This window comes from Muntiacus reevesi, chromosome 13 (genome assembly GCF_963930625.1).
Source record: "Muntiacus reevesi chromosome 13, mMunRee1.1, whole genome shotgun sequence".
Taxonomy (NCBI): domain Eukaryota; kingdom Metazoa; phylum Chordata; class Mammalia; order Artiodactyla; family Cervidae; genus Muntiacus; species Muntiacus reevesi.
Window position 1 is genome coordinate 28636712 of NC_089261.1, and position 26029 is coordinate 28662740.

Genomic DNA, 26029 nt, shown 5'->3' on the forward strand with positions numbered 1-26029 from the left:
ACATACTTTCAAACAAGGTTTCTGACAGCTTGTGATTCTAGAAGACAAGTTTCTCCGTGCACTTTCTAGCTGCAGCATGACTGTTACCGAGTTGAAGCTTGCTGTGCTCGCGCAAGGCGGGCCCGATGAGTCCAAGAGACGAGGTGTAGTGGCAAGGAATAAGAATTTATTTGGAGAGCTGTCTGACTGAGAAGATGGCAGACTAAAAGTCTCAGGATGACATGTTTTTTTTTATATAGACAGACAGAATTAACGAGGAACCAAAGTCGAAAGGCAGAATAGAGAGGGAGAGATGATTAGGAAGTAAAAAGGGCCATCAGTCTTGCAAAACATCTCTGGAAATGGCCAGTCTTTGGAAGGGATGTGTTAATCTCTCTTGCAGCCATGCGCAGGTGGGCAGGGTCAGATTATCTCTCTATGAGCTGAACAAACCCACTTTAACAGTCAGGCAGAGGAGCAGGGTCCTTTGAGGCGTGCCATTTATGTATGATTATAATAACAGCAACGAAAAACAAGTCAAAGAAACAGTTCCAGCGTGGAGTCAGAATTGGTTCTTCTGTGCAACAATTCCTTTTAACTTGGCAGCAGACTCATGTCTGCATTTGGCTTATCTAGCTTATCTGACTCGCCTTACTTTCTTAGCCAGTGTATGTTACTTTCTCACCATCCTATCCCTGGAGACACCCATGGCTTCCCAGACACAGTGGACAGATGTACCTAAGGTGACCAGATGACCCCATTCACTGGACTTCCACGTAGATGGACAGGCAGGGAAGTGATTGCTGCAGGCAGGGGAAGGGCTGACTATACAGTGGCTTAGGCAATTTTAGCGACTGGTGGAAGCATCTATCTTAATAGTGATGGGGTCACACAACTACTCTTGTCAAAACTCTCAGGCATGTACAATACAAAGGCGAATTTTACTGTGTATACATTTACTTTTTAAATAGAAAAAAACCCTAAAGAAATAAAATTGACTTCCTTGGTTAAAAAAATTAATTGGACAGTACTAATAGTCAATTCCTCTTTCACTTTCATCAAGTGGCTTTTTAGTTCCTCTTCACAGGTCAGGCAGATAATCTGACTCTGCCCATCTGAAGAGGAACTAAAAAGCCTCTTGATGAAAGTGAAAGAGGAGAGTGAAAAAATTGGCTTAAAGCTCAACATTCAGAAAACTAAGATCATGGCATCTGGTCTCATCACTTCATGGGAAGTAGATGGGAAACAGTGGAAACACTGTCAGGCTTTATTTTGGGGGCTCCAAAATCACTGCAGATGGTGATTGCAGCCATGAAATTAAAAGATGCTTACTCCTTGGAAGGAAAGTTATGACCAACCTAGATGGCATATTAAAAAGCAGAGACATTACTTTGCCAACAAAGGTCCGTCTGGTCAAGGCTATGGTTTTTCCACTGGTCATGTATGGATGTGAGAGTTGGACTGTGAAGAAAGCTGAGCGCCGAAAAATTGATGCTTTTGAACTGTGGTGTTGGAGAAGACTCTTGAGAGTCCCTTGGACTGCAAGGAGATCCACCAGTCCATCCTAAAGGAGATCAGTCCTGGGTTTTCATTGGAAGGTCTGATGCTGAAGCTGAACCTCCAGTACTTTGGCCACCTCATTCGAAGGGTTGACTCATTGGAAAAGACCCTGATGCTGGGAGGGGTTGGGGGCAGAAGGAGAAGGGGACGACAGAGGATGAGATGGCTGGATGGCATCATCGACTCGATGAACATGAGTTTGAATAAACTCTGGGAGTTGGTGATGGACAGGGAGGCCTGGCGTGCTACGATTCATGGGGTCACAAAAAGTCGGACACGACTGAGCGACTGGACTGAACTGAACTGAACAGTCAATTGAGCAAAACAATTAAAGAGTCAGTGAATTTGAGAATGTATGAAGTCCAAATCAAACCCACAATGATATTGCTTTCTACCCAGCAGGAATGGTTAAAATTAGAAGACTGACAGTATCAAATGTTTGTGAGGATGTAGGGCTGTGTTAGAATTCTCATACACTGCTGGTAGGAGTGTAAAATGAATCAACCACTTTTTTGAAAAACACGAAGCAGTTTCTAGTGAAGTTAAATGTATGCCTCCCTGTGGTTCAGCAGTGCGGGCCTGGGTGTGAAAAATGAAAGTTCTCAGAATGTTCACAGCAGCTTTATTCAGAATAGCCAAGCAAGAAACACCCAGGTTGTTTGGGTAAACCCCAGAAGAACGGATAAACAAATTTAGAATCGTCATATGATAATCCTGCACAGAGGTTTATTAGCTACAAGGTGGCTGAATCAAAACCTTGCTGAGAACGCCACACAAAAACAATACTGCATAATTTCATTTATAAGAGGCTCAAGCTCAAGGCAAAGTTTCTGGTGATAGAAGTCGGACCAGGGGTTGCCTCTGAGTGGGGTGGTGAACTGGGAGGGACATGAGGGACTTCCACTGAGTGAAGCGCTCTGCATCTTACTTGCGTTGATAGGAATACCAGTACACATTCGATTGACATTTGTCAAAACTCACCAAAATATACACTTAAAATCTATGCCTATTTTAGCATATGTTTTGTCTACATTTAAAAAGGAATAGGGACTTCCCTGGTGGTTCAGTAGTTAAGACTCTGTGCTTCTACTGCAGAGTGCTGGTTTGATCCCTAGTAAGGGAACTAGGAAGGAAAGTGATGACCAACCTAGATAGCATATTAAAAAGCAGAGACATTACTTCGCCAACAAAGGTCCGTCTGGTCAAGGCTATGGTTTTTCCACTGGTCATGTATGGATGTGAGAGTTGGACTGTGAAGAAAGCTGAGCGCCGAAAAATTGATGCTTTTGAACTGTGGTGTTGGAGAAGACTCTTGAGAGTCCCTTGGACTGCAAGGAGATCCAATCAGTCCATCCTAAAGGAGATCAGTCCTGTGTGTTCATTGGAAGGACTGATGCTGAAGCTGAAACTCCATCCAGTACTTTGGCCACTTCATTCGAAGAGTTGACTCGTTGGAAAAGACCCTGATGCTGGGAGGATTGGGGGCAGGAGAAGGGGACGACAGAGGATGAGATGGCTGGATGGCATCATCGACTCGATGAACATGAGTTTGAATAAACTCTGGGAGTTGGTGATGGACAGGGAGGCCTGGCGTGCTACGATTCATGGGGTCACAAAAAGTCGGACACGACTGAGCGACTGGACTGAACTGAACTGAACAGTCAATTGAGCAAAACAATTAAAGAGTCAGTGAATTTGAGAATGTATGAAGTCCAAATCAAACCCACAATGATATTGCTTTCTACCCAGCAGGAATGGTTAAAATTAGAAGACTGACAGTATCAAATGTTTGTGAGGATGTAGGGCTGTGTTAGAATTCTCATACACTGCTGGTAGGAGTGTAAAATGAATCAACCACTTTTTTGAAAAACACGAAGCAGTTTCTAGTGAAGTTAAATGTATGCCTCCCTGTGGTTCAGCAGTGCGGGCCTGGGTGTGAAAAATGAAAGTTCTCAGAATGTTCACAGCAGCTTTATTCAGAATAGCCAAGCAAGAAACACCCAGGTTGTTTGGGTAAACCCCAGAAGAACGGATAAACAAATTTAGAATCGTCATATGATAATCCTGCACAGAGGTTTATTAGCTACAAGGTGGCTGAATCAAAACCTTGCTGAGAACGCCACACAAAAACAATACTGCATAATTTCATTTATAAGAGGCTCAAGCTCAAGGCAAAGTTTCTGGTGATAGAAGTCGGACCAGGGGTTGCCTCTGAGTGGGGTGGTGAACTGGGAGGGACATGAGGGACTTCCACTGAGTGAAGCGCTCTGCATCTTACTTGCGTTGATAGGAATACCAGTACACATTCGATTGACATTTGTCAAAACTCACCAAAATATACACTTAAAATCTATGCCTATTTTAGCATATGTTTTGTCTACATTTAAAAAGGAATAGGGACTTCCCTGGTGGTTCAGTAGTTAAGACTCTGTGCTTCTACTGCAGAGTGCTGGTTTGATCCCTAGTAAGGGAACTAGGAAGGAAAGTGATGACCAACCTAGATAGCATATTAAAAAGCAGAGACATTACTTCGCCAACAAAGGTCCGTCTGGTCAAGGCTATGGTTTTTCCACTGGTCATGTATGGATGTGAGAGTTGGACTGTGAAGAAAGCTGAGCGCCGAAAAATTGATGCTTTTGAACTGTGGTGTTGGAGAAGACTCTTGAGAGTCCCTTGGACTGCAAGGAGATCCAATCAGTCCATCCTAAAGGAGATCAGTCCTGTGTGTTCATTGGAAGGACTGATGCTGAAGCTGAAACTCCATCCAGTACTTTGGCCACTTCATTCGAAGAGTTGACTCGTTGGAAAAGACCCTGATGCTGGGAGGATTGGGGGCAGGAGAAGGGGACGACAGAGGATGAGATGGCTGGATGGCATCACCGACCTGATGGGCATGATTTTGAGTAAACTCCAGGAGTTGGTGATGGACAGGGAGGCCTGGCTTGCTGCGATTCATGGGGTCGCAAAGAGTCGGACACGACTGAGCAACTGAACTGAACTGAACTGAAGGGAACTAGGATTCCACATGCCACAGGGTGAAGACAATAAAATAACCACATTTGAAAAGGGATAAAGAGCATCCTGTTAGATGAGATCTTATCTTATATTCTCTTTAATTTCTAAGTACTTGAGGATGGATCTCTATCCCCAGCCTCTCCTCAGACTTGACATTTCTGAGTCTGTGCCATTGTTCAGTGATGAGAGCTCCAAGCACTGGATCAGACCGCCCTTGCCTGTCAGGTAACTTTAGATGAATTCTTTAATTTCCCTGTGTTGTGTTTTTTTTTTTCAGGGATAAAATAGAATGATAATTGCACTGTCTCAGAGATGAAGATTAATATGTGCCAGGCTCTTGCTACAGTGCAAGACTTTATAAACATTAGCTGTTACTACCACTTCTATAGTTTTTAAAAATTATAAAAGTTATATATACGACTTTAAGGGCTTCCCCAATGACTAAGTGGTAAAGAATCTACTTGCAACGCAGGAGGCATGAGACCAAGGGTTTGAACCCTGGGTAGGGATGATCCCCTGGAGAAGGAATTGGCAACCCACTCCAGTATTCTTGCCTGAAAAATCCCATGGACAGAAGAGCCAGTCCATGGGGTCAGAAAGAGTTGGACATGACTGAGCAACTGAGCATGCACACAAGCAGTAGCAGCATCAGCCTCCTTTGTGAGGGATTTTGTTATAGTAATCATAAATCCCAGTGAATCAGAGCGGAGAGAACTGATCTGAGAGATTGTATATGGTGATAGAGGCTGTTGCCAGTAGCATCCATTCTTTTAATAACAGAAGTCCCAGCTGGAGCTGGACACACTGTTGTCCAGCTAAACACACATCCTGTGGCCCAATGACTAAGTGGAGGCAACAGACAGTGTACACTGCTAGGGAGCGGTACCCTTGGATGAGGGTATGCAACATGTCTTCCTTTTGAGAAATGCAGACAGGAAGTGGGACCTGGAGCAGCTATCCTAGGCCACAGGTGGGAGATTAGAAGGCACTAGAAGCTGCCCTTATGAGTTCTGTTTTACTGCTCGGGCTGTTTCATGAAAGAGAAACTTCTCTCATTTAAGCCACTAAATTTCAGGGTCTCATAGCAGCTTTACCAGCCTAACAAGTATCTTAATACCAGGATTTTCTATGGAATCCAGCTAACAATAGGAATCCTATTATGGCTGAATCCTCCTAACTGCCATCTAATGCAGTCTACGATCCATTAAACAACACTGGGATGGTGTGGGGGCGGTGGTGGTGATGCACAATTCCACTGTTAAAAGAAGCCAACACTGTATTGGCCACTATTCACCTTTGAGGTAGAAATGAATTTGAGATGTAAATCCCTGTAGGTAGAAGTGGACTTCTACAAATGAAGAGAAAATTAAGTTTAAGAAACTTGATGGTCTTTTGGGAAAGAAGCTGGTTTAATCTAATTCATGATTGCAGTTTGTCTCCTACCCTGATCCCTACCTCCATTTTTCTTTTTTTAAAAAAGATTTATTTATTTTGTTTTTGGCTGTGCTGGGTGTTCGTTGCTGCGTGGACTTTTCTCTAGTTGCGGTGCTCAGACTTCTCATTGCCGTGGCTTCTCTTGTGAGCATGGGCTCTAGGCACTTGGGCTTTAGGAGTTGCAGTGCATGGCCTCAGCAGTTGCAGTTCCTGGGGTCTAAGAGCACAGGCTCAAAAGTTGTGGTGCAAGGGCTTAGTTGTTTCATAGCACCTAGGACCTGGACCAGAGATCAAACCTGTGCCTCCTGCATTGGCAAGTGAACTCTTTACCACTGACAACCCCCCCCCCCCCCGGGAAGGTTTTACAAAAGGTGACCCAGGTCTATTTTCTGCTTACCTGTCCCATCACGAGGGGACAGCCTGGTGTGCCAGTCTCCCGTGACCGCCCACAACCCTCCCCAGCTCCAGTGACTTCCCAGTGGTCGTGTCCCATCTGCCCCAGTGGGGTTCTTACACCTCATCAGATGATAGGCATCAGGTTTCTTCCTCCTGCAGAGCTGGTTTTGAATAGCTCTGGGAAGTGGGTGACTGCCCAGCCTGACCTGTGGTTACTGATCAAAAGGCAAGGCGTCGGCAGTTGGCTACAAAGGGAGAGGGCGAGTTGTCCAAGCAAGGCCCAGGGCACTCTGGCCTGTTGTGGGCACTCGGACTGGCCAGGACAGGCTGGGTCATGTCACCCCCAGTCTCCAGGGGCTTGAGAGAACAGGTTCACTGTTGCTGCCACCTGCCACCCATTGTGGGTCAGCTGCTGGCACCGTCACTCAGGTGTTCACGCTGACTGGGAGTACCACCCAAGGATGAGGCTGTCACCTTGGGGAAAGATTTGCAGCAGGTGGCCAATGCTGTGCACCCTCTCTCCGGCTCAGGGAGCTGAGCCTGCCAACTTGCCGTGTGTGTCTAGGGAGGCAGAGAACAGCACTGGTGAAGGCTCTGAAGTTTGGTCAAACAAAGCTCCACCGAGAAGTGAGAGAGGCCAATCAGGGTCATGTGTATAGAACTTAGTCCTGCAGGGCAGCAGGCCACCTGCAGGACCAGCAAGCATGTGTTCCGGGCAGCAGAGCGAGGAGGATGCCTCTGAAGGCCTGGACACCGTCACAGGGCTGGGTCTATAGGTAAGCCAGATTCCAAGCTGATGCGGAGAAGGAAGGGGGCATGAAGCAGAGACCTGGGCTGTGAAAGAGCTGTGGGCTGGGCCAGACCAGCGATGAGACCCTGAGGGTTAGGAGGTCAGGGGGACTCTATCACTGTAAGTCAGTCAGTCAAGGGAAGGGGCCATTTTCTGGATGAAGGCGAGCCCTTTGGCTTTCAACACACCAAGGCTGAAGTATAGGAAAATCACCTTGAAGTGTCCATCAGGTATTTAGAAATGCACACTGAAAGCTCACAAACAAAATGAAGGTCCTGTGAGAACTCACGAGCCCAGAAATGTTCCCTGCAGATTATGTGTAAAAACCCCGTGGGTCACTTCCTCCCGCAACTCCCAGACCAGGTGAAGGAAGGCTGACTCGATGAGAACTTCTAGGTGCTTGCACCTCCAGATGCCACAGTGATCCACATGTTTCCAATTCCAACCCGGCCCAGAAGCATGCTGCTTGGGGCAGAGGCTGCTCTGAGCTCCTGGAGGCGCCCACTCAGCACACGGACGGGCTGGGATGGGAGAAGAGGCCTGGCATAGGTGTGCAGCCCCCGCCCCCCCAACAGGCAGACAAAAGGATCAGCAATACAGTTTAACACCTCCTTTGTTTCCAGGAAAAAGGCACTGCCAAAGATAACTTTTTTTTTTTTTTTACCAGAAGCTGCAACATTCTTCCTTAAGTGAAACAGGCATAAAGGCAAGCAGAATTCCAATAAATGCTGCTTCTGGTTTGGGCCACTGCTGCTGACTTAAGAACTCCGCCTCATCTAAGGGGAAGGCTTGGAGACTCTTCCAACAGCTATCATGCTTACCCATGACACTGGGCACCATGGCATCAGTAATCCTCTCTCTACTCCCAACCTAGTCTGCCTGACGACAGAGAAGCCTGCGTGATCTGGAGGACTCAGCACGTGTTTCTGCTGGTACTCAGGCCCCCCCTGGAGCCAGGAAGCAGCTGCCCTTAAATCTTCACTTGGACCACTCCTGTAACACCCACTGTACGACTGTTAGGAGGGTACAGCACAGAACCTCTGTGTGACGAAGAGATACAGCTTAAAAATAATCCATCAACTCATTTGTTCAGGGTCTGCAAATGTGTAGCAGCTTTATAGGAAAAGGAAAAAGTTGATACCTATGATCACCCCCTTCATGACTATTGTAAAGATGAGAATTTGCATCTCAATGTTTCAGGAAGTTAAGGTCACAAAAGGAGGCAGTCAGAGCAGTTTCATTTAGGTCTGGGTGGTACACAGAATGCCTGACCCTGAATTGCTTATAGACACTAATGAGGCAGAGGCACAAGAAAACATTTATCTGTCCCATCACAAAATCAAATTCTGTGATCACTGATTAACTTCTGATTTTCTGTACATTTTTTACCATGCTGATATGATAACATTTAACTGAAGAATGATAACATTTAAGTGAAGAATCTACATCCGGTTTACTCTCATTGATTGAAAACAAAGTGTGAATGAAAAAGACGGGTGAGACTGGGGACCCACAAGGCTGACTGCGGTGGGCAAGGGATGGTCAGCGGAGGCCGGGGCTGGACAACACTCCAGGCCAGGAAGCACATGTGCGGCACGTCAGCAGCCTTAAGAGTGGTTTATTCAGAAGTGTCTCCCCTGTGAAGGAGTGTTACTCTGTGAACACGTCCCACCTCTATGATCACTAGCACATGGAGATGAGTGAAGCTACAAAAAGAAGGAAGAGATACGGGCCAGGTGCTGCTCTTCTGCTTGGTCAAAAGCAGTCACAAGAAGCTAGATTTCACAGCCATCTGAAGCTTTGGCAGAATACAATTTTTTTAAGTGTTTGAACAGAGTTGGTTAATAAAATGAGGTAAAAGTTACTCCCAGATATGACAAAATGTATAGCCACCCCCAATGAAATATAAAAATCTTTAACAAAAAATAGTTTATTGCACAAAATTCAAGGAATTCCCAAGCACACTTAAATTTATAAAAAAATCAACATGCTTTTTAAAGTTACAATTTGTTGTGCATGGTGACACCTTTCCCCTGAACAGCCCCAACTTGAGGACTCCCTTTTAATGAGAAAATTTTTAATAGACATGAATAACTTAACACCACCGAGTTTTCTAGATCCTCTGAAACATGACCCTCAAGGATCCGATCATAACCTGAGACCACCATATGCTGAGAATCGCCTGGCATGGGAGTAAGTGACTTGTTTGAGTAAAGGCTCAGAGTGTCTCACATGTCCCCGCACTATGCACGTCATGGGCCCTTGGGGAGGCTCCGAGACGTTTCTCTTTCAGATCCGCTGGTCCCTTTCACTACTAGCAGTCTTTACATGACATTTAATTTTTGTTAAAAAAATACTCATAGGATTATATGTCCTGATGACTCTGCAGGCCCATGGCTTTAGCAGTATCCTTAAGACCAAGAAAAGTCTTTAAACTGAGGAAGAGTTTAATGAGAATCTTCCTAACACAGCCTTCCACGGGCTGTCTTCTTCAAGGCCCATCTTGGTACCTGGACCCCAGGCCAGAGAATGAGCCAGTTTCACATCCTACCAAAAACAATGCCTGTTACACCTCCCGAATAGTAGAACAAAGGCATGTAAATCCGTGGCATCTATGTGATGGGTACCGTGGAAAAATCAATGATAACCACCTTGCGATGAGTTATTTTTGGAACATAAGAAAATCAAGTCATAACATCATGAAGTGTCCAAGCTGACACGCCCTCTAGTGAGGACACGAGGTACAAGATTAACAACATACACAAATGCAACGTGACGACGAATGTGTTTCTACAAGTACTCCAGAGTTGACTGTTGCTTTCCATGAGGAAATTCCTAATTCCCACTTCTGCCCATGGAAGAAGATTTCAAATGCTGGGAGGCAGGAGTGCCAGTAAAGTCCCTCAGAGGAAAAAAAAGCCTTAACAAACCAAGAGCAGGTGACTTCAGTCCAACTGCCTCCTTCAGGATGATCTGTTAAGGAAGCCTGGACACAAGGGCCCCAGCTCGGGAACTGCAGGCCAGACACGACGGCACAAGGGGCACACAGGACGGGCAGGGGGCGGGGGCAGCCAGAGCGCTGGGGCCAGAGGCAGGCCAGGCTGGCACGGAACCACGGACGGGGCTGGTGCAGGAGGTTGGCAGGAGCCCCAAGGAGGTGCTGCTGCTGAAAAGGGTGAATCCACAAAGGAAAAGGGGTGAAAGACAGACACTGGCTTTCTCTTGACAGACACACTCAAGATTCGCTCATCGTTTCCTAAGGAAGATGATGCACGATTTTCTAGAAAACCTTAGCAAGGAGCGAGAAAGCAGCTACAAAGTGAGGCTAAGTGACTTCTTGGCTCTAAAATTAAAGGATAACGCAGTCAAAATAAATAAGAACGTAAATTACCATTTTTCTTTTCCAATGGTACAAAAACAGCTTTTTCAAAAATGATTTCCAACTTAGAAGGAAAAGTAGAATATATTTATAATGAAGTTTCAAGTATAATTTCCAAGAATAACCCTGTACAAATGATATACGTATTTTAGAAGTTCCAATACTTGCTGGAGAACTTTTTAAAATGCTCAACACCTTTCTGGTTAGTGCTATTTTAACCTTACTGGTTAACCTTCTAACAGCATATTGTGAGAGAATGCAAGCAGCTTAAAAACACCACGCTGTTTTCTCCACAAGAGACCCAGGTGATGAGGTCACATGAGCGTGTCTGGCCTGATCAGTAACACCGCAGGCTTCATCTTCAGACCAGTCGCCCTGCATGGGGGGCACACATACCCAATCTCTCTCTCTCCGCTTGGAACAATAAACATTATTTGACATCATCTTAGCAAACTAGTGACAGACTTTCAAACCTCGAGTCTCAGTCATTCTAGGTGGGACCTCACACACTTGGGGTGTCTGGTTTCCAATAAGGCGTCCCACATGGGAGGCTCCAGAGACCCTCTTGTGCTGACCTGCCCCTTTCAGAAACCTTGCTGCTCCGTAGATGAGAGGGGAAGGCCCTTCTGAAGACTGTCACACACAGAGGCTGGCAAATCTCTTGATGACCACACAGGTACTGATGGACACTTCCACACAAAGGCAAAGTGGGAGGCCTGGGGACGCCTTGCTCCCATTTTGGGAGCCTGCAGGCAGCCCTACCTTCTTCTCCTCGCCTCCCCTCCTCTCTTCTCCTGAAGCCCCTGCCCCTCCCCACACCTCATGCACCTCCCCAGCACCTGCTGACCGTGGTGTCTGTGTGGCATCCTGGTGGTCATCAGGCCTGCCCAGGGGTTGGCTGGGGTGAGCGAGGCCATGCAGGATCAGGGCTCGAACAGGTGAGCGTTGTGCACTCATGACAAGGAAAGACCCTCAAAATAAAGTGAAACTAAAATAACAAAGAACTTCTGTCTAAGAATATTTGGCTTTGGAAGGTAAATACATTTCTTAAAATATAATTTTCTGACATTCCTAAATCCTACATGTACATTATTTCCTAACAGCAGATTTTCAAAAGGCAATCAATAAAAAGACAATTCGAATCATTCTTAAATAATATAAGGATATACTTTTTAAAGTTTAGATTATGATTTTCAGTATTTATATACACATCCTATGGAGAGATGGCTTTTGAACTCAAAATAAAATAAAATAAAAACCAAAGGTGCAAATGAAGCCTCACTCCTGCAGGGTAGTAAAACTGACTGAATCAGGCAGGGGAGTGAGAAATTGGACTCAGCTGTGCAACGTCTCTACCAGCGACCATCCGAGAGCAGCGTCTATGGTCGTGCCTAAGATACCTCCTTCTACACATATGCCTCAGACACATCCAAAAATGTCTCACTGAGACCTAAATTAGGTTTTTAAGATTTGGTCACTTCATGGGAAAAGCTGGTTGTGATCTGCAAATGATTATTTCTCAATCCTTGGCTCCTGTTTTGTTATTTTACTCCTTGAAAAGGCAAATGCAAAACTTAAACTTCACCTCTTAGAAAAACATAAGAGCACACAAATAAATAACATTGATGAGAGAACACTCCTCACGGTAGTTACAAACACTCGGGGTGGGGATGCTCGGCGGTCACTGTTCCAAGCCCTTCTCGCGGGGCCCTGCCCTGACCATGCCGCTCTGTGTCTCCTCTAGGGTTGGCGTGATCTCCCGGCAGTGAGGGGCTGGCAGGGTCCCCCTGAGTCCATGAGGACAGCGACTCATGCACAGTGACTGCGTGTGCCTCCATCTGGCGCTGCAGGCTGTCCATCTCCTGCCTGGGGAGACAGGGGAGGGAAAGGAAGGGACGCGGTCAAAGGAGAGCCAGGGAGGGCGCTGCTGCTCCCTTAGAGACAGCCCATCACCTGGGACTCAGCCCTAACGAGCCTCAACTGGATGGCAGGTGCTCACACTCAGGACTCATTGAACCTCTCTACTGGGACCAGCAAACTGATTGGGTCACAGAACAAAAGGGACTCTGGGCATTTTCCTCCGCCCACAGGCCAGGCAGCTCTGCACACATTGGCCGCTGCTCGGGGAGAATGTGGGGAAGACAGAGCTGAGTCTGTCCTTCCTGGCTTCTTCGGGGTCAAAAACAATACCTGCCCACACTCTCCAGACACGGGCTTCCTGCTGCCTGGCCACTGAGGGTCATTTAGCTCAGGACAGCTCCCACCTTAGAGACCCCATGTTCCCCTCCCACCCCCCATCCCCAGAGCTGCTCAGCCTCTGCTGGACAAGGGGTGCTGTAACAGGAAAGATTCTTCCAAGTTAAGCAGTTTATCTGTAAAGACTAAGCCGCGGAGCCCAGTGTGGGTCGTACTTGAGCTGCTGGAGGCAGCTGTTGAGGTTCTTGAGGGGTTCCTTGCTCACGGCAGGTGGGGGCCGCAACAGCTCCTCCAGCAGCGAGGCCGGAACAGGGCAGTCAGGGATCTTCACCGGTGTCACGGGGCTGGAAGAGCTGGCTTCTCCTTTTGGCTCCTTTCTCTGTTTTTCAAAGCACATGGCTAGTTTCCCACTTGGAGGCTTACCTCCCCACCCATTCCCCAAGAGTCCCTGCCATCACACGGGGGGCTCAGGAAATGTCTGCTGAATAGAAAATCTTCTTCCTAACCATGTAACAAATACTACGGTCCTGCCTCTTCAGGGGCATGGACCTGACCGGAAGGCCCCTAATGACAGCTCACAGGTGGGGCTTTCCAGAGTGACCAAGGCCTTGACTCTGAGTTTCCCTGAGAAATTAAGTCAATTTTCTAACTCGTAAGACTCCTCTTCCTTGGACTCCCAACTTTTTCCACAGATAACCAAACCATGCTAAATAAACCTCTGAATCTGAGTGACTTCTTTGTACCAGCTAAGTATTTACATAGGTTGAGGAAAAAAACAAATTGTGAGTAAACAGATAACTTAAAAGAGCTCATGACAGCAGTTTCAGGGGTTCCTGGGCCCCCGATCCTGTTCTGGCAGCTGTGTGTCCCAGCTGGGCTCACCTAGAAGGCCTGGGACTCTTGTTAACACAAGCAAACCATGCCCTCATTTGGTTTGTAAAGCATATTACAATAAAATGGCATCTGAATTCATAGAAAGAGGCCAACCTTCTGTTAGAAAAAGCACTAAATTAAAAAGATTTGGCCAGTGATCCAGAAAGAATATGCCATCATCACCTCACATGGTAGTAGCCCAACGCTGGTTGAATGTAACTTTATGACTGGATGCCTGCCGACCATCAGCCAACACATCTACAACGGCCTGCTGATGGCCCGGGCGGCCTCATACCGTCTTAGCTGCTCCTCGCCGCAGGTCCAGCTTGAGCTGCTGGTTTTGCTGGAGCAGTGTCTTCATGTTGTTCTTCAGTTCTGACACTTTAGCTTGAAGCATAAATTTATCTTTCTGGGTCATGGACAGGTCTTCCCGCACCATCTCCAGCTCAGATTTAATATTCTAAAGAAAGTGGAGTCATAGATTCTCAAAAACTGAAAGATATTAAGCACCCTGCACAAATCTTAGTTTGTATGTCACAATTCTAAGGGGCTGGGGCTACTAGCCTGGCTTTGTACACCAAAGCTTTCACGTGACACTCCCCTCCCACCAACACTCCTCTCTAGGAGTCTACACTGAAGAGAATCCAGTTACAATTCTGTCCTCAACCTTCCCATGCAAACTTCGGAGCTTCTGTCAAGGAACCAGTAATATTCCCACAACCACATTTGACAATGAACCCAATCCTTGTTTAAATTCCAAGGTCAGCTACTAGAATAAGCTTAACTGTTCCCGGGACAGAAGACAAGGCAGTTCTGATGATTACTCAAGCTGTCCATCCACATGTAGGAATCTCAGAGTCACCCCCCACCCCACTACCCCGATCCCATCCTCGAGCAGTCAAGAGTATATTGTACATAGGCTTCTTCTCAGAGAAGCTCATCACACACTGGTGAATGGCACTCTCATATACTGGACTCAATGAGATCTCATTCCTGGGACAATTGCACAGCTCAGCCCAGGGGCTCTGGTCTCTGCCCCGTGTCCCTCAGCTGCCTGCTCTGGGCTGCTTTCTGAAACATGAACGATCTGGTGAGACGACTCAATCCATCAAAAACTCTTACTGTGCATGTAGCATGGTGCGTGGCACGGTACTGGGAAGAGCTGGGGGAGTGCTGCTGGGGCCCTGACATGAACTGTACCTGCAACGACTGCTGTATTCCATCCAACTCCTGTTTACTCTGGTGTTCGTTCAAGTCCAGCTGCTGCTTCAAGGACTGGATTTCTCTCTCTTTCTGATCCACCTCCCATTTGAGATTTTCCATCTAGAGACAGAAAATCATCACATGACCCAAAGAATTTTAAAATGGCTTTCTTGCATTATAAAATTGCTGTAACTCTATCTCTTCATATCATTTAATACACTTAGAAAAAAAAAAATTCCCTCTCCAAGAAGACAGGGAACGTATCAAGCAAGAGTCTTGTTCTGTAAGCCCTGTTAACTGGGGAGGGAAAGCTGCCCAGTGAGTCACCTCTTGGTTTCCTACGGGCTCTTTGCTCAGCTGCTCATCCAGCTGTTTCTGCAGCAGCTGGAGCTGGGTCCGGGCCTCTGCCAGCTCCGCCTGGAATTCTGCTATTTCCTGCGAGTGCTTCCCCTCCTGGATTCTAGCACAAAAAACAAGAAGGAGTAAAATTACACTGTTCTTCCAATGACCTTCCCACTCAAAAATGCTTTCAGTTGACTGTTAGATGTCCTAGGTGACATTCATAAGGACAAAACTCGCATATTGCACCCCCTGGATGGGGACTGTTCAAGGAGTTGTGAATGCACTCACTCAACTAACGCTCACAACCCCTGGGAGGGCTTCTCCATGAGCGCCCAATCATAGATTACAACGGGAGGGAAAGTGTCTCAGAGTTCAATGCATGTGCACTGCCCAACACATGTGCGCTTACACATGTTCGAGCCGAGGCCCCCCAGTGGGAGCCCACAGTGAGCATCGATGGTGGGCACAGCCCCCAGGGCTCTCTGTCCTCACAGAAGGACCAGCAAGGCAGAGAGTGGGAGCACACAGCATCAGGGCCAAAGTCTCAGTGTTAAGCTGCAGGCATTCTGAAATAGCAATTGGATGTGTTTCTCCTCCTTAGATCTACCTCCAGAGATCTGCCCAGCAATTTGCTCGAACGGAGGGGACCCTGGTGTGTCGAAGGTGCTAACTGGAGATGAGATGGTGGCGGCACCCACTCCCACTTACTGGAGCCCGTCGGCCTCTGCCTGTAGCCTCTGCACCTCCTGCTCCTTGGCCTGCAGCTCCTTCTTCACCTCGCTCAGCTCTAAGGTGGCAGCCTTAAAGTGGCGGCGGTTGTGGCCCGCTTCTGCCTTGGCTGCAGCAACCTAAAACAAAAAACATTAGCATTGTCAAGGACAGAGGCAGAACCTCGCAGCACGTTTGGAGGCAGTTGCCCCAACCGCCCACCTCCTAGCCGCTCCTGCAGGCCTTCTTTCCACAGCTTTTCAAGGTGCCTGTCAAGGATGAAAGTACTGAACACACACTTGGCCTGAAAGCATGCAACATGGCAGCAGCACCTGCTGAGCAAACAGTTAAGTTCAACTTTCTTGGCCTCAGTGGTTCTTACAGTCTTTCTCAAGTGTATCTGGTTATTTCTTGTTACTTTTGTTCGTAATTCATGTATTGAGGAAGAATCTACTTTTCCATCAGACCTTCTAAGTGTAATAATGCTACTGCTCATTTTCCTTTTATGATGTAACTAGCTTTTTCATGGTTACCAACATTTTATCTCAAGGTTTCTGAGAAGATAAGCAAATTCTCAGAATATAACAACATTTTTCATTTGCCTTTCCAATATTTTAGTTTTCTTGTCTAACTACACTAGCAAGTACTTCATGTAAAAGAAGTTTAATAAAAATATTTATAGTATATGACAAATGAATATAGAAAGAACTCATATATACCTGGAAAAAACTCCAGTAGAGGGTATTAGCAGTGGTTGTCACTAGGTAGAGATTCAAGATACTTTAATCTCCACACACACTAAAAATTTTTGCTAGTATGTACTATTTTTACAATGAGGACTATCAGACCAAATGTACTTGGAAAAATAAATAGGCATCATTTACAATTACTCCCCTTAAAAAAAGAAATCAAAGTCAAGTACACATCATCCCCCCAGCAATTCCAGTTAAAAATTGCCTAGTTACAACTTCTTTAAGATGAGAATAAAACTATTAAGTGATACCTGAGTACAGATCAAAAGACAGGAAGGTGAGGGACAGAAAAGCAGGGAGTGTTGCTGATTCAGTTTAGAACCACCAGATGTGTAGCAACTGCAAGCAAGGATTAAATATGGCAAACGAGGCACATGTGGGTCAAGAAGAAGCTAATAATTGATCACATTACAATATTCTTAATGTATCTTAAAAATAGTAATACTTGAAAAGGATGTCTGGGGACTTCCTTGGCAATCCAATGGTTAAGACCCTGTACTTCCAATGCAGGCGGCATGGGTTCAGATCCCTACTTGGGGAACTAGATCCCACATGCTGTGCAGTGCAGCCAAAAAATATTTTATAAAAAAATAAAAGAATGTCTTACTGTCTCACTCATGAAATAAAAAAAGCTATTTCCTTCTATCTCCAGTACATTATCATGGAGAAATGTAAAAGAAAGTGGCAAAGCCCAGGTGACATGCACCTACACACGCAGGAGTGTGCCCACGACAAACGTTTTCTGCCATCTGTTCTGAGAAGGCGCTGGGGACACGACAGCCAACAAGCCACAGACCCTGTCCCAGGATGCTGATGTTCTCATGAGGAAAGAGCTACACAGAAACCACAGATGACGCATCATGATGGTAAAACTAAGTCTACAGCCTGAGATCCACTCTGCTTGTCGGGTGGCTGGGGCAGGCCTATCTTTGGGTCGAGCCACCTGATGCAGTGAACATCTGAGCGTGGAAGGCGGCAGCCAGGAAAACTGCTCGAGATGTCGAGAATGGCACGCATCTCCAGAACCACTGTTCTTGGATGCTTCTTCAACACAAATGGGGTCATCATATACTGTTCTTCTGTTTGCTTTTCAGCTCCACACCATATGCAGGGCATTTTCCCAGCAAAGACACAGCTGTTGAGCTCTGTGCACACATCTTAGACCCGCACGCCTGCTCCTTAATCTAAGCCCTTTCTTCCACTGATGAGTATGGAGACTCCCTTCAGGCTCTGTCACCAACCCTATGACGACACCCAGTCCTTGGACTCATTAGCCAAGGTATTCACAGAGAAGCTCCTGGAAGGGAACTGCTGGGTCAAGGGTACTAATGAGTTTTTAGACATTTACAAGTTACATTCCAGAAGGCGCTGGGAGGCTGCAGTCTGATACCAGCTGGAAGCCACACACCTGCTCCTCGAGGCTGTGCACCATCACCTTTTCCTTCTGTAGTGCGGCCTGCAAGGCCTGGACAAGCTGCTTCATCTGGCGGTCCTCTTCTTCCTTGCGCTGCAAAACTGCCTGCACCTACAGCACATTCCAAGAGGGGTAAGGAAGGAAGGACATCAAATTTCCAAAGCATGAAGAGCCCTGGGAGAAAGCACAGGCCACTCTGATCAGGGTCACGTGAGGGAATCAAGCATCACGTGGCAACAAGACATCATGACATGTTATCAACAAAGGCACAAGCCAGGAAAGGAGTGAGATTTCTACTTCTGGAGAACACTGTTCTCAAAACTGAAATCTCAGATCACATGAGCACAATCATATGATCATATTCAAACATAGAGTTAGGAGCCCAAAAGATGCATATAAATCAGGGGTTATCAATGCAGTTGTCTTCATGGCGAGGCACGTAACTCAGATGGTGGGTACTAGCACACAGGAAAATCTGGAAACTCTTTAAAGTCTGGATTATTCAAGGCAGGGGCGGGGCTGGGCTGGGCCGGTAAAAAACCCAGAGGGGCTGCAGAGCTGAGGAGCTGACAGTGGCGTCTGTAGGGTGACATCCACCACAGTTCGAAGCCCAGTGCTGAATCACAGGAGGCCCTCAGGTCGGAGCTAGGAACGGGTCTCCTCTGCACCCCCAGAGTCGCCCACCCCCAGTGAACCTTAGGGACTGAGTCTAGTTCCTTTACAGCTCAGCTCCCCTGCTCCACCCCCACCTCAAGACAGGCAGAGGGGCTGAGGCTCCAGCAGATCCTCTGGGCCTCCGTCTCCACGCCTCTACTCTGCAGGTGTCTGTGATGAAGCACAGACGATGCAGCCAAGGCCCTGAGAGTCTGCCTGGCCTGCAGCAGGTCTCCTCCTGCTTCTGGCAAATGAGTTCCAATACCTGAAGGTTCAGCTGAACTAGGTCTGCTTCCCTCTTGGCTAATGCTGTCTCTAAGATGCTGTTGTGCTCCCTCAAGGCCGCATTGGACTGCCCAAGGCCCGTGAGCTTCCCTCTCTCGTGCTCCAGTTCCAAAGCTAGCTTCTTATTTGACTCCTCAAGGCGCTTTATCTTCCTCCTGAAGCCTCTGGACTCTTGAAGCTGAAACAAATCAAAGTTGCCAGTTTGTGGAGCCACTGCACTCCAGGCACAGAATGATTAATACCACAATGCAACAACACACAGCTGAGGACCAGATGCAGCGGACCCTCGCTCCACAGCTGGCAAGGCTGCCGTGGCCATGCCTGCTTCTCTCCTAGACCCACAGCCGACAGCCAGTCCTCTCCTGTGGACTTCTGGATAAGCACATCTAGGTTGGAGCCCAGGCGGGCCCGGAGCTGAGTGTGACAGAGATGACCATGAACTGCGTACGCAGCCTGCAGCTCCTGACAGTCACCTTAGGACTCTGTGCAGAACCCAGGGGACATTACCATGCTGCAGTGTGTGGTATCACCTGAAGCCACAACTGTCTCTGAGTCTGAGGGTTATATGGAGATCTTCCAGGCTGGGTTTCTTATCTGCCACACTGCAGCGAGAGCAGGCACAGCAGGCCTCACTGAACTGCATGCAGGGTGTCCAGCAGTGCAGGTGGTCAGACCCAGGGGAGTGGTTCGACAGCCCCCAGAAGCACAGAGTGGAGGCCAAGCACTCAGGCTAGGCTACGCCCCGACCCTGCACATAGGGTGGCGCTCGTCCCTGGGCAGTGCAACAGCAGGGCTTGGCCTACCTCATCCTCCAGCTCCAGCACCTTCTCCCGCTGCTCTTCCAGCTCCTGGCCGGTCAGTGAGATGACCTCCTGCAGCTCCCTCTCCAGCATCATCTTGCTGTGGCCGACAGCCTGCAGCTCCGCCTCCAGTGCCTGGACCCGCTCCTGATAGCCGGGACGGAAGGTGCGTTTGGTCAGGGTTTCACCAAAGCCCCCCATGTAGTCCAGCTTCCCACCAACGGCGTGAGCCTGCCAACCACATGAGACAGGCAATAGGCTCTCTATAGCCTTCCCTCTCCTTCAAGAGACACAATCAAGTACCAGGTGTCACATAGTAATGACTCATAAACTAACTTTTTAAGTTAATGCTTTGAAAATACAGAAAAGTAACAGCTATAAGTTATTGTCTTTGGCAAATAAGTGAGTAGATTAAACAGACAGATACTTTAAAACAAAAAAGAAACTGCAAGTAAGTTCTCCTCCTGATACTGTATAAAGTAAACATGTGAGAGGGAATACTGAATTTATGTATTTTGGCAAGAGAATAACACACTATGCTACAGTGTCCTCCAACTCAGGATTTCTCAAACTGAGAGACGAGAAAAATAAAATATGAGAAAAAAAAATACAATTACTAAGCTTAAGTGAAATGACTCAAATCTGTGGGTAATAAATGAAATGCAAATTAGCTGAGGCAGAGTTTCATACTACGAGCGGGTGTGAAGGGAGGTGGTAGGCTCACACTGCCGGGATCTGGGGAACCAGGGCACTTGTGACTGACAGTGCAGCATCCAAGGGAAACCCGAGAGCCTTCACGTGTGAACACACCCCCTACACACACACACACACACACACACACACACACACACACACACACACACGACAAGCACACCTGCCCTGCTGCCCTGTCCTCCACCCTAAAGGCTCTCCCTCAGGACGCTGGAGTAGGAAGAGAGGTTCCAGAGGACTCAGCCCTCGACCCTTGCCATGTGCACATTCCCTGCTCCTTCTGACCCCAAGCGTTTCATAGCCACTTCCATCCACTACGCTGCACATGCTATCTGTCCCATGGGCTTGTCTCCAGCACCACTCCCACCCCCATCCCCCTGGGGCTGGCCTCCGCGAGGCCTCCCCATCAGCTCCTCCTGTTGCCATCCTGCCACCTCCACTCAGCTCCAGCACCTCAGGTACCGTTACTACCCCTGCCCGCCGCCGCCCCCACCTGGGGCTTTCCGACAGGGCAGTGGTCAGGTCTCAGCCAGCTCTGTCTCATGTAAGAGCCAGTCCAAACTAGCCCTAGAGCCAGACACCCACCCAGCCCCCCAGACCCAGCGCACAGCACAGGAGCACCCCTCTGCTGAGATGCCCCCTTTCACTGAAGACGAGTTCAGATGTCACCTTTCCCAAAAGCTTTTCTGGACTCCCCAACCCTCACCCTGAACCCTCGCATGCCATACTCATGCGCTCACAGAACTTTACCTACTTACAGAGCCTCTTCCCCACAATGAGGCAGAGGAGGACTGGAGCGAGCATGGGGCACTCCACTCGCTTCATCAGGGTCCCTGGTCATTTCTCGACCACAAGCTATGTTAGAAAAACACTGCCCGCATGCTTGCCCCACACCGCTTTTCTAGACCCTCTTAAGAGGGTTTAGGAGGGGAGTTGCCTATAAATGTCATGTCCCTACACCAAGTCTCTGCAAGTGGCCGAAGCAAACGAGTTACTCACATGCAAGGTGAGGTCGCTGCCGCCGGGGGCTGCCTGGGCTCTCAGCTGGCTGAGCTCGGCCTCGGCCGCCTCCTTGGCCGTGAGCGCCTCCTGCAGGCGGCGGCTGAGGATGCCCACTGCGTTCTCATAGGCCTTGTGCTTGGTCTTCATCTCCTTCTGTGCGCTGGTCAGGTCCGAACCCAGGCGCTTCATCCTCTGTTTCTGCTCAGTGATGGCCCTGGGGCGGGCAGACGGAAGGAGGTCTCAGCTCACCTCTGAACTCACATGCCACACCAAGCAAGCGTGAGCACATGTGCATCCAAGCCCCATTCCTCCTCCTCCAGGGCTCTGCAGGGAGACTGTCTCGGCTCCACCCTGTCCAGATCTACCTCCCTGGGACGTGGCTGGTGGGTGCCCCTGAGGAGCCCAGCACTACATTTCAACTGCCCCGCTCCCCTTTTGGAGCTGTTTAAATGATTTGGTGGAGGCAGAAAGAGTCCTCTCCTACCAAAAAGAAAGGCTTCCAGCAATCCTCCTGATCAGCAGCAAGAAACTCAACATTCAGGCTCACAGTAAAGCAGCGGCTGACCAGAGCAGAGCGCTGTGGGACATGCCTTGGGAGTGGAAGGGCCTGGCGTGGGCTGAGGGGGACCAACACAAGCATCCACCCTGGGCAGGGAGCTGGGGCAGGAAAGGCACTGCAACAAGTTCTTGACACAGAAAAGTAACAAAAACAAAAACAGGAGTGTTTGGGAAAGGATATGTTAGCACATCCATGTGTAACTGTCAGGTCTGGACGGAATCACTTTTGCAGCTTTAAATCTGCACTCTGACATCTAGGCCTCCCGGGGTAGACCAGCGAGGGCTGGACACAGAGTGCTGGGGTCCCCTGCATGGCTCATAACCCCGCCCGGCCTCCCCCAGCACACACCCCGCCCGCATACTTCGTGGCTTCTTGCTGCAGCTCTTCTATCTGTTTCTTGAGTACCTCGTTGGCCTCCGTCAGAGCAACCATCTGCTCTTTATCAAACTGCAAAGACTTCAAATAAAGACAGGAAAAGACAAAATGAGGAGCGTCAGGCCCTCCACCGGAAGCCCCAATGTTGGGACTGGCTTCCTCACGGGTAAATGGTGCCCTCTCAGGGCTGCCTTACAGGACATGGGTTTTAAGGAAGATTTGGACAGAGGGTCCTGAGGTAAGTGACCACTTTAACAAAGGTTAGGAGCACCCTGAGTTGTCTGTGCCAAGGAATGTGGTGGAAACAAGTGAGAACTGGCCAGGGGGAAAACCTCTGGCCTCCAGACCCCACCTGGGGGCCGCACTGGACCCCCTGACAGAGCCCCCAGGCCCCTCCCTGGTTTCTCCCAGCACTCTCGTGGACTTGTGCCCCCTCCTGGCCTCACCCACTGCCCTGTCTCCTCCTGTAGAGTGAGCACCAGCCCCCAGGCCCAGCTCGGCCCTCACAGACCGAGCCCCCAGTGAGCCCCGCGCTCCCATAGCTCCCAGCTCTCTTGTCCTGCCAGCACCCTCACAGCTCTCAGCTGTGGCCTCTGGCCCACCTGCCGCCCTAGACCCTGCCTGGCCTGCTTGTGGGATTTCTGACACATCACATGTAAGACCAAGCCCTTGGTTTGACTCCTTGCCCACTGCTCTCCCCAGGTCTACTGTCTGCCTCAGTTTCTCACACTTGACATGCTCCTCAGCTGCAGGAATCTGGCCTGAGGTCTCCCTCTCCCCATCCCGTTGCAGAGACCCTCTCTGACACTGCCACCACCATCTCTCATGGGCTCCCGCCTCCACGCTTGCCTCTCCTCAACCACAGGTGCCTTCGGACACGCACAGCAAATCCGGCTGCACCACACTTAAAACCCAGAGCACAAACCAGCGTATTCCTCACGCACCCTGCCACCCGCACAGAACTCTCTGCCACCCCACACCCAGCAGCTCCCTGGCTTTCTGCTGACTCTCCAGCTCTCAGACACTGGTTCCAGGCCTGTCTCAGTAGCTCCGTCACAGCTGTATCTCTGCCTGGACCACCCCTCCCAACCCCCCAGCATCTGAGCTCCAGGAGAACCTTTTCCAGGCTACTTTTCTAAAAACCTGTCCACGTGTCCCTGCCCACCCACCATACAGCCCCAGGCACGTTCAGCTGAACCCTCACACGTCAAGACGCCCCAAACCTGTAACTGTGTCTCCATCTCATCACGCTCCCTCTGTGCAGACTGCAGGTGCCCTTCGAGATCCACCACCTGCTGCCGGACCTGCAACATCTCCTTCTGCAGGCGTGAATGCTCCACCTCCACAGACTTCTTCTCCCCTTGAAGTTTCATCAGCTCCTGCCGCAACTCCTTCACCTCCGAGTCAAGCCTCTTCTTCGTGGCCTTCAGCTCACTGATGAGCTGGTCTTTGGACGTGGCATCGCGGCGGTAGGCCTCCACCATCACCTGCCCAACGAGACAGAAGCTGCAGCCAGGGGGGTGGCGCTTCCGAGGGGTGGAATGGTGTAAACAAAAACACTCACGACTTACATCTACAACACTTTTGGGGAGATAAAGATAATGTATTTCACCAAGTGCAAGATACCACCCACTGAGACGTCACAATTTTACACTCCTCAACAGATCTGGGTGAGTCACATAGCAACTACGCCAGCCGCTGGGGGTCCTGACCATATCACCTTCTTGGGGGAATATGGCCATTCCTTTTCCCTCTACTTGCCCTGCCTGACTTCTTAAGGCACCCCCGCTTGCATCTCAGTGATAAAATCCCCCACCACTTATAACATTCTCAGTCGCCCTTCCTCAGACCCTTGGTGACACTCTGTGTTCACTCCTCCAGAGCAGAAGTGGCTTCACTAACATGTAACACCTTATTTCAATGCTAGACTGTAGTGTGATTGTTATCAAAGACACGTTGAACAGGACGCTTGGGGCTCTTTGGAAGCAACATGTGCTCATGCTACGTGATGGTAGGGTACACGATCCGTGAGATACAGATGCCAAGTCCACCCTGAAAATGCACCTGACTTCAGAGATATAAAAATGGGAGGGGTGAGATCCATGTTTTAGAATCAGTGAAGTGCCTTAAAAACCCTGGAGCCAAGATGTTACATTCCTCTTGAGTGATTTCTTTCCAGTGAAAAGATTAAACATATAGGATTTTCTTCACGCACTTGTTTCGTGGCAAGAAAACTAAGCAGGCGTTCTTACCTTTTGTTGAAGAAACTGCTCTTTTACTTTCTGCGTCTGCTTTTTCAGAGCGCCAGCTTCCTGCTGCAGGTGCTCCACCTGAGGGACATGAGTGCAGATGTTACTCTGACGGCTCTAGGAGGGCCCTGTGTCTTGGGGGACACATGTGCACAGAGGCCTCGACAACTTGCCTCCGAGCATCCTGTCCTAGAAGGTAACAGCCAGTCAGTGTCTACAGAAGAAGTGCACCTACTCCCTGGAGAGAAAACATGCCACTGACTTCCTTTTGATGCTCATGAAACAGGATTTGAAGACAACGTTGTTCCCGACACTAATTCTGCTTCCTCCACACCCTACAGCTCTCTTGTTCGCTATTTGTTTACTGGTTGCTTGCATCACAGCACGGCAGCTCCCAGGTGTGGGACCGTCAGGCCATCTCCCCACCCTCACCCACTCTGTCGATGTGTCCTGGAGGTCACACTAAAGTCAAGCAGCCAGGAAGGAAAAAAAATCGAAGTTCTATGTGGCTTTTCCCAGGTCTGAGCTCCTCATTGTAGATAAGACTGAAACCACCATTTCTTGGCAGATTACTTTCGAAGCCTCAAACAACTCAGTTTTCTAGTTCTCAGCCATCTCCACACCCAGCCGCTGACCCAGGACTGGAAGCACCACACTAGAGGCTATGGACCCTTTCCCCACTGAGCCCTGGGCCCTGCCCTGCAAGTGTTCCTCCATGTTTACAAAGCAAGGTGTTCCAAAACAGGACCAAACAAATAAAAATCGTATGCATGATTTCCATTCATAACAAACTGACAACAAACTGCGTTACCTGGCTGGACTTGATGGCTAATTCTTGTCTCAACTGCTCTAGAGTGTCCGACGTGTCCTGGGCTCCCTCTTCCAGGCGCTTCGCCCCTCTATCGAATTCCTCCCTGCTGCTCTGGGCTGCCTGCAGAGCCACCTCCAAGACGATCTTCTCGTTCTGCAGGGCCTGGAAGGCGTCTTCTCTGGAGGCAGCCTCCCCCTGCAGCTCGCCCAGCCTGGCCTGCAGCTCATCGCAGCGCACCTGCAGGTCCCCGAGGGACTGCTCCCTGGTCTGCAGAGTCTCCTGCGTTGAGGTGAACTGCTTCAACAGGTCCAGGTGCTCCTGCCGCAAAGCCTCCAGCTGCTGGTCTCGTTGATGCAAAGTCAACTTCACCTGAAAAGGAACCAAAGTCAATGTGACTGCTCTTGAGCACACAAAAACATTGAGTGCTCCAAGAGTTTACTTTTTCTGTGCTCAGGTTTTAAACAATCTGAATGGATGCTCTGGAGGCAGCCTTCTGTGTAAAGCTGTGGCACAGAACATGAGTAGAAGATGGACAGACTAGC

General features: G+C 48.8%; 2 protein-coding genes across 6 annotated transcripts in view; one reads left to right on the forward strand and one right to left on the reverse strand.

The window, feature by feature from the left end:
- Positions 1 to 26029, forward strand: part of FBRSL1 (fibrosin like 1) — a 412476-nt gene that overhangs the window by 231089 nt on the left and 155358 nt on the right. The window lies entirely within an intron of this gene.
- GOLGA3 (golgin A3) overlaps positions 9089 to 26029 on the reverse strand; it is a 44608-nt gene continuing 27667 nt past the window's right edge. For all 5 annotated transcript variants that reach the window (XM_065904095.1, XM_065904096.1, XM_065904091.1 and 2 more), the window contains exons 11-24: positions 25488 to 25856; positions 24680 to 24757; positions 23651 to 23914; positions 22414 to 22508; positions 21491 to 21707; positions 19784 to 19927; positions 18961 to 19158; positions 18036 to 18152; positions 15876 to 16015; positions 15153 to 15285; positions 14823 to 14945; positions 13918 to 14082; positions 12965 to 13128; positions 9089 to 12419 (exon numbers count right to left, since the gene is read on the reverse strand). In XM_065904095.1, the coding sequence (XP_065760167.1) occupies positions 12203 to 12419; positions 12965 to 13128; positions 13918 to 14082; positions 14823 to 14945; positions 15153 to 15285; positions 15876 to 16015; positions 18036 to 18152; positions 18961 to 19158; positions 19784 to 19927; positions 21491 to 21707; positions 22414 to 22508; positions 23651 to 23914; positions 24680 to 24757; positions 25488 to 25856 (2424 nt within the window). In that variant the 3' untranslated portion in view covers positions 9089 to 12202. The remainder of the gene's footprint in view (positions 12420 to 12964; positions 13129 to 13917; positions 14083 to 14822; positions 14946 to 15152; positions 15286 to 15875; positions 16016 to 18035; positions 18153 to 18960; positions 19159 to 19783; positions 19928 to 21490; positions 21708 to 22413; positions 22509 to 23650; positions 23915 to 24679; positions 24758 to 25487; positions 25857 to 26029) is intronic.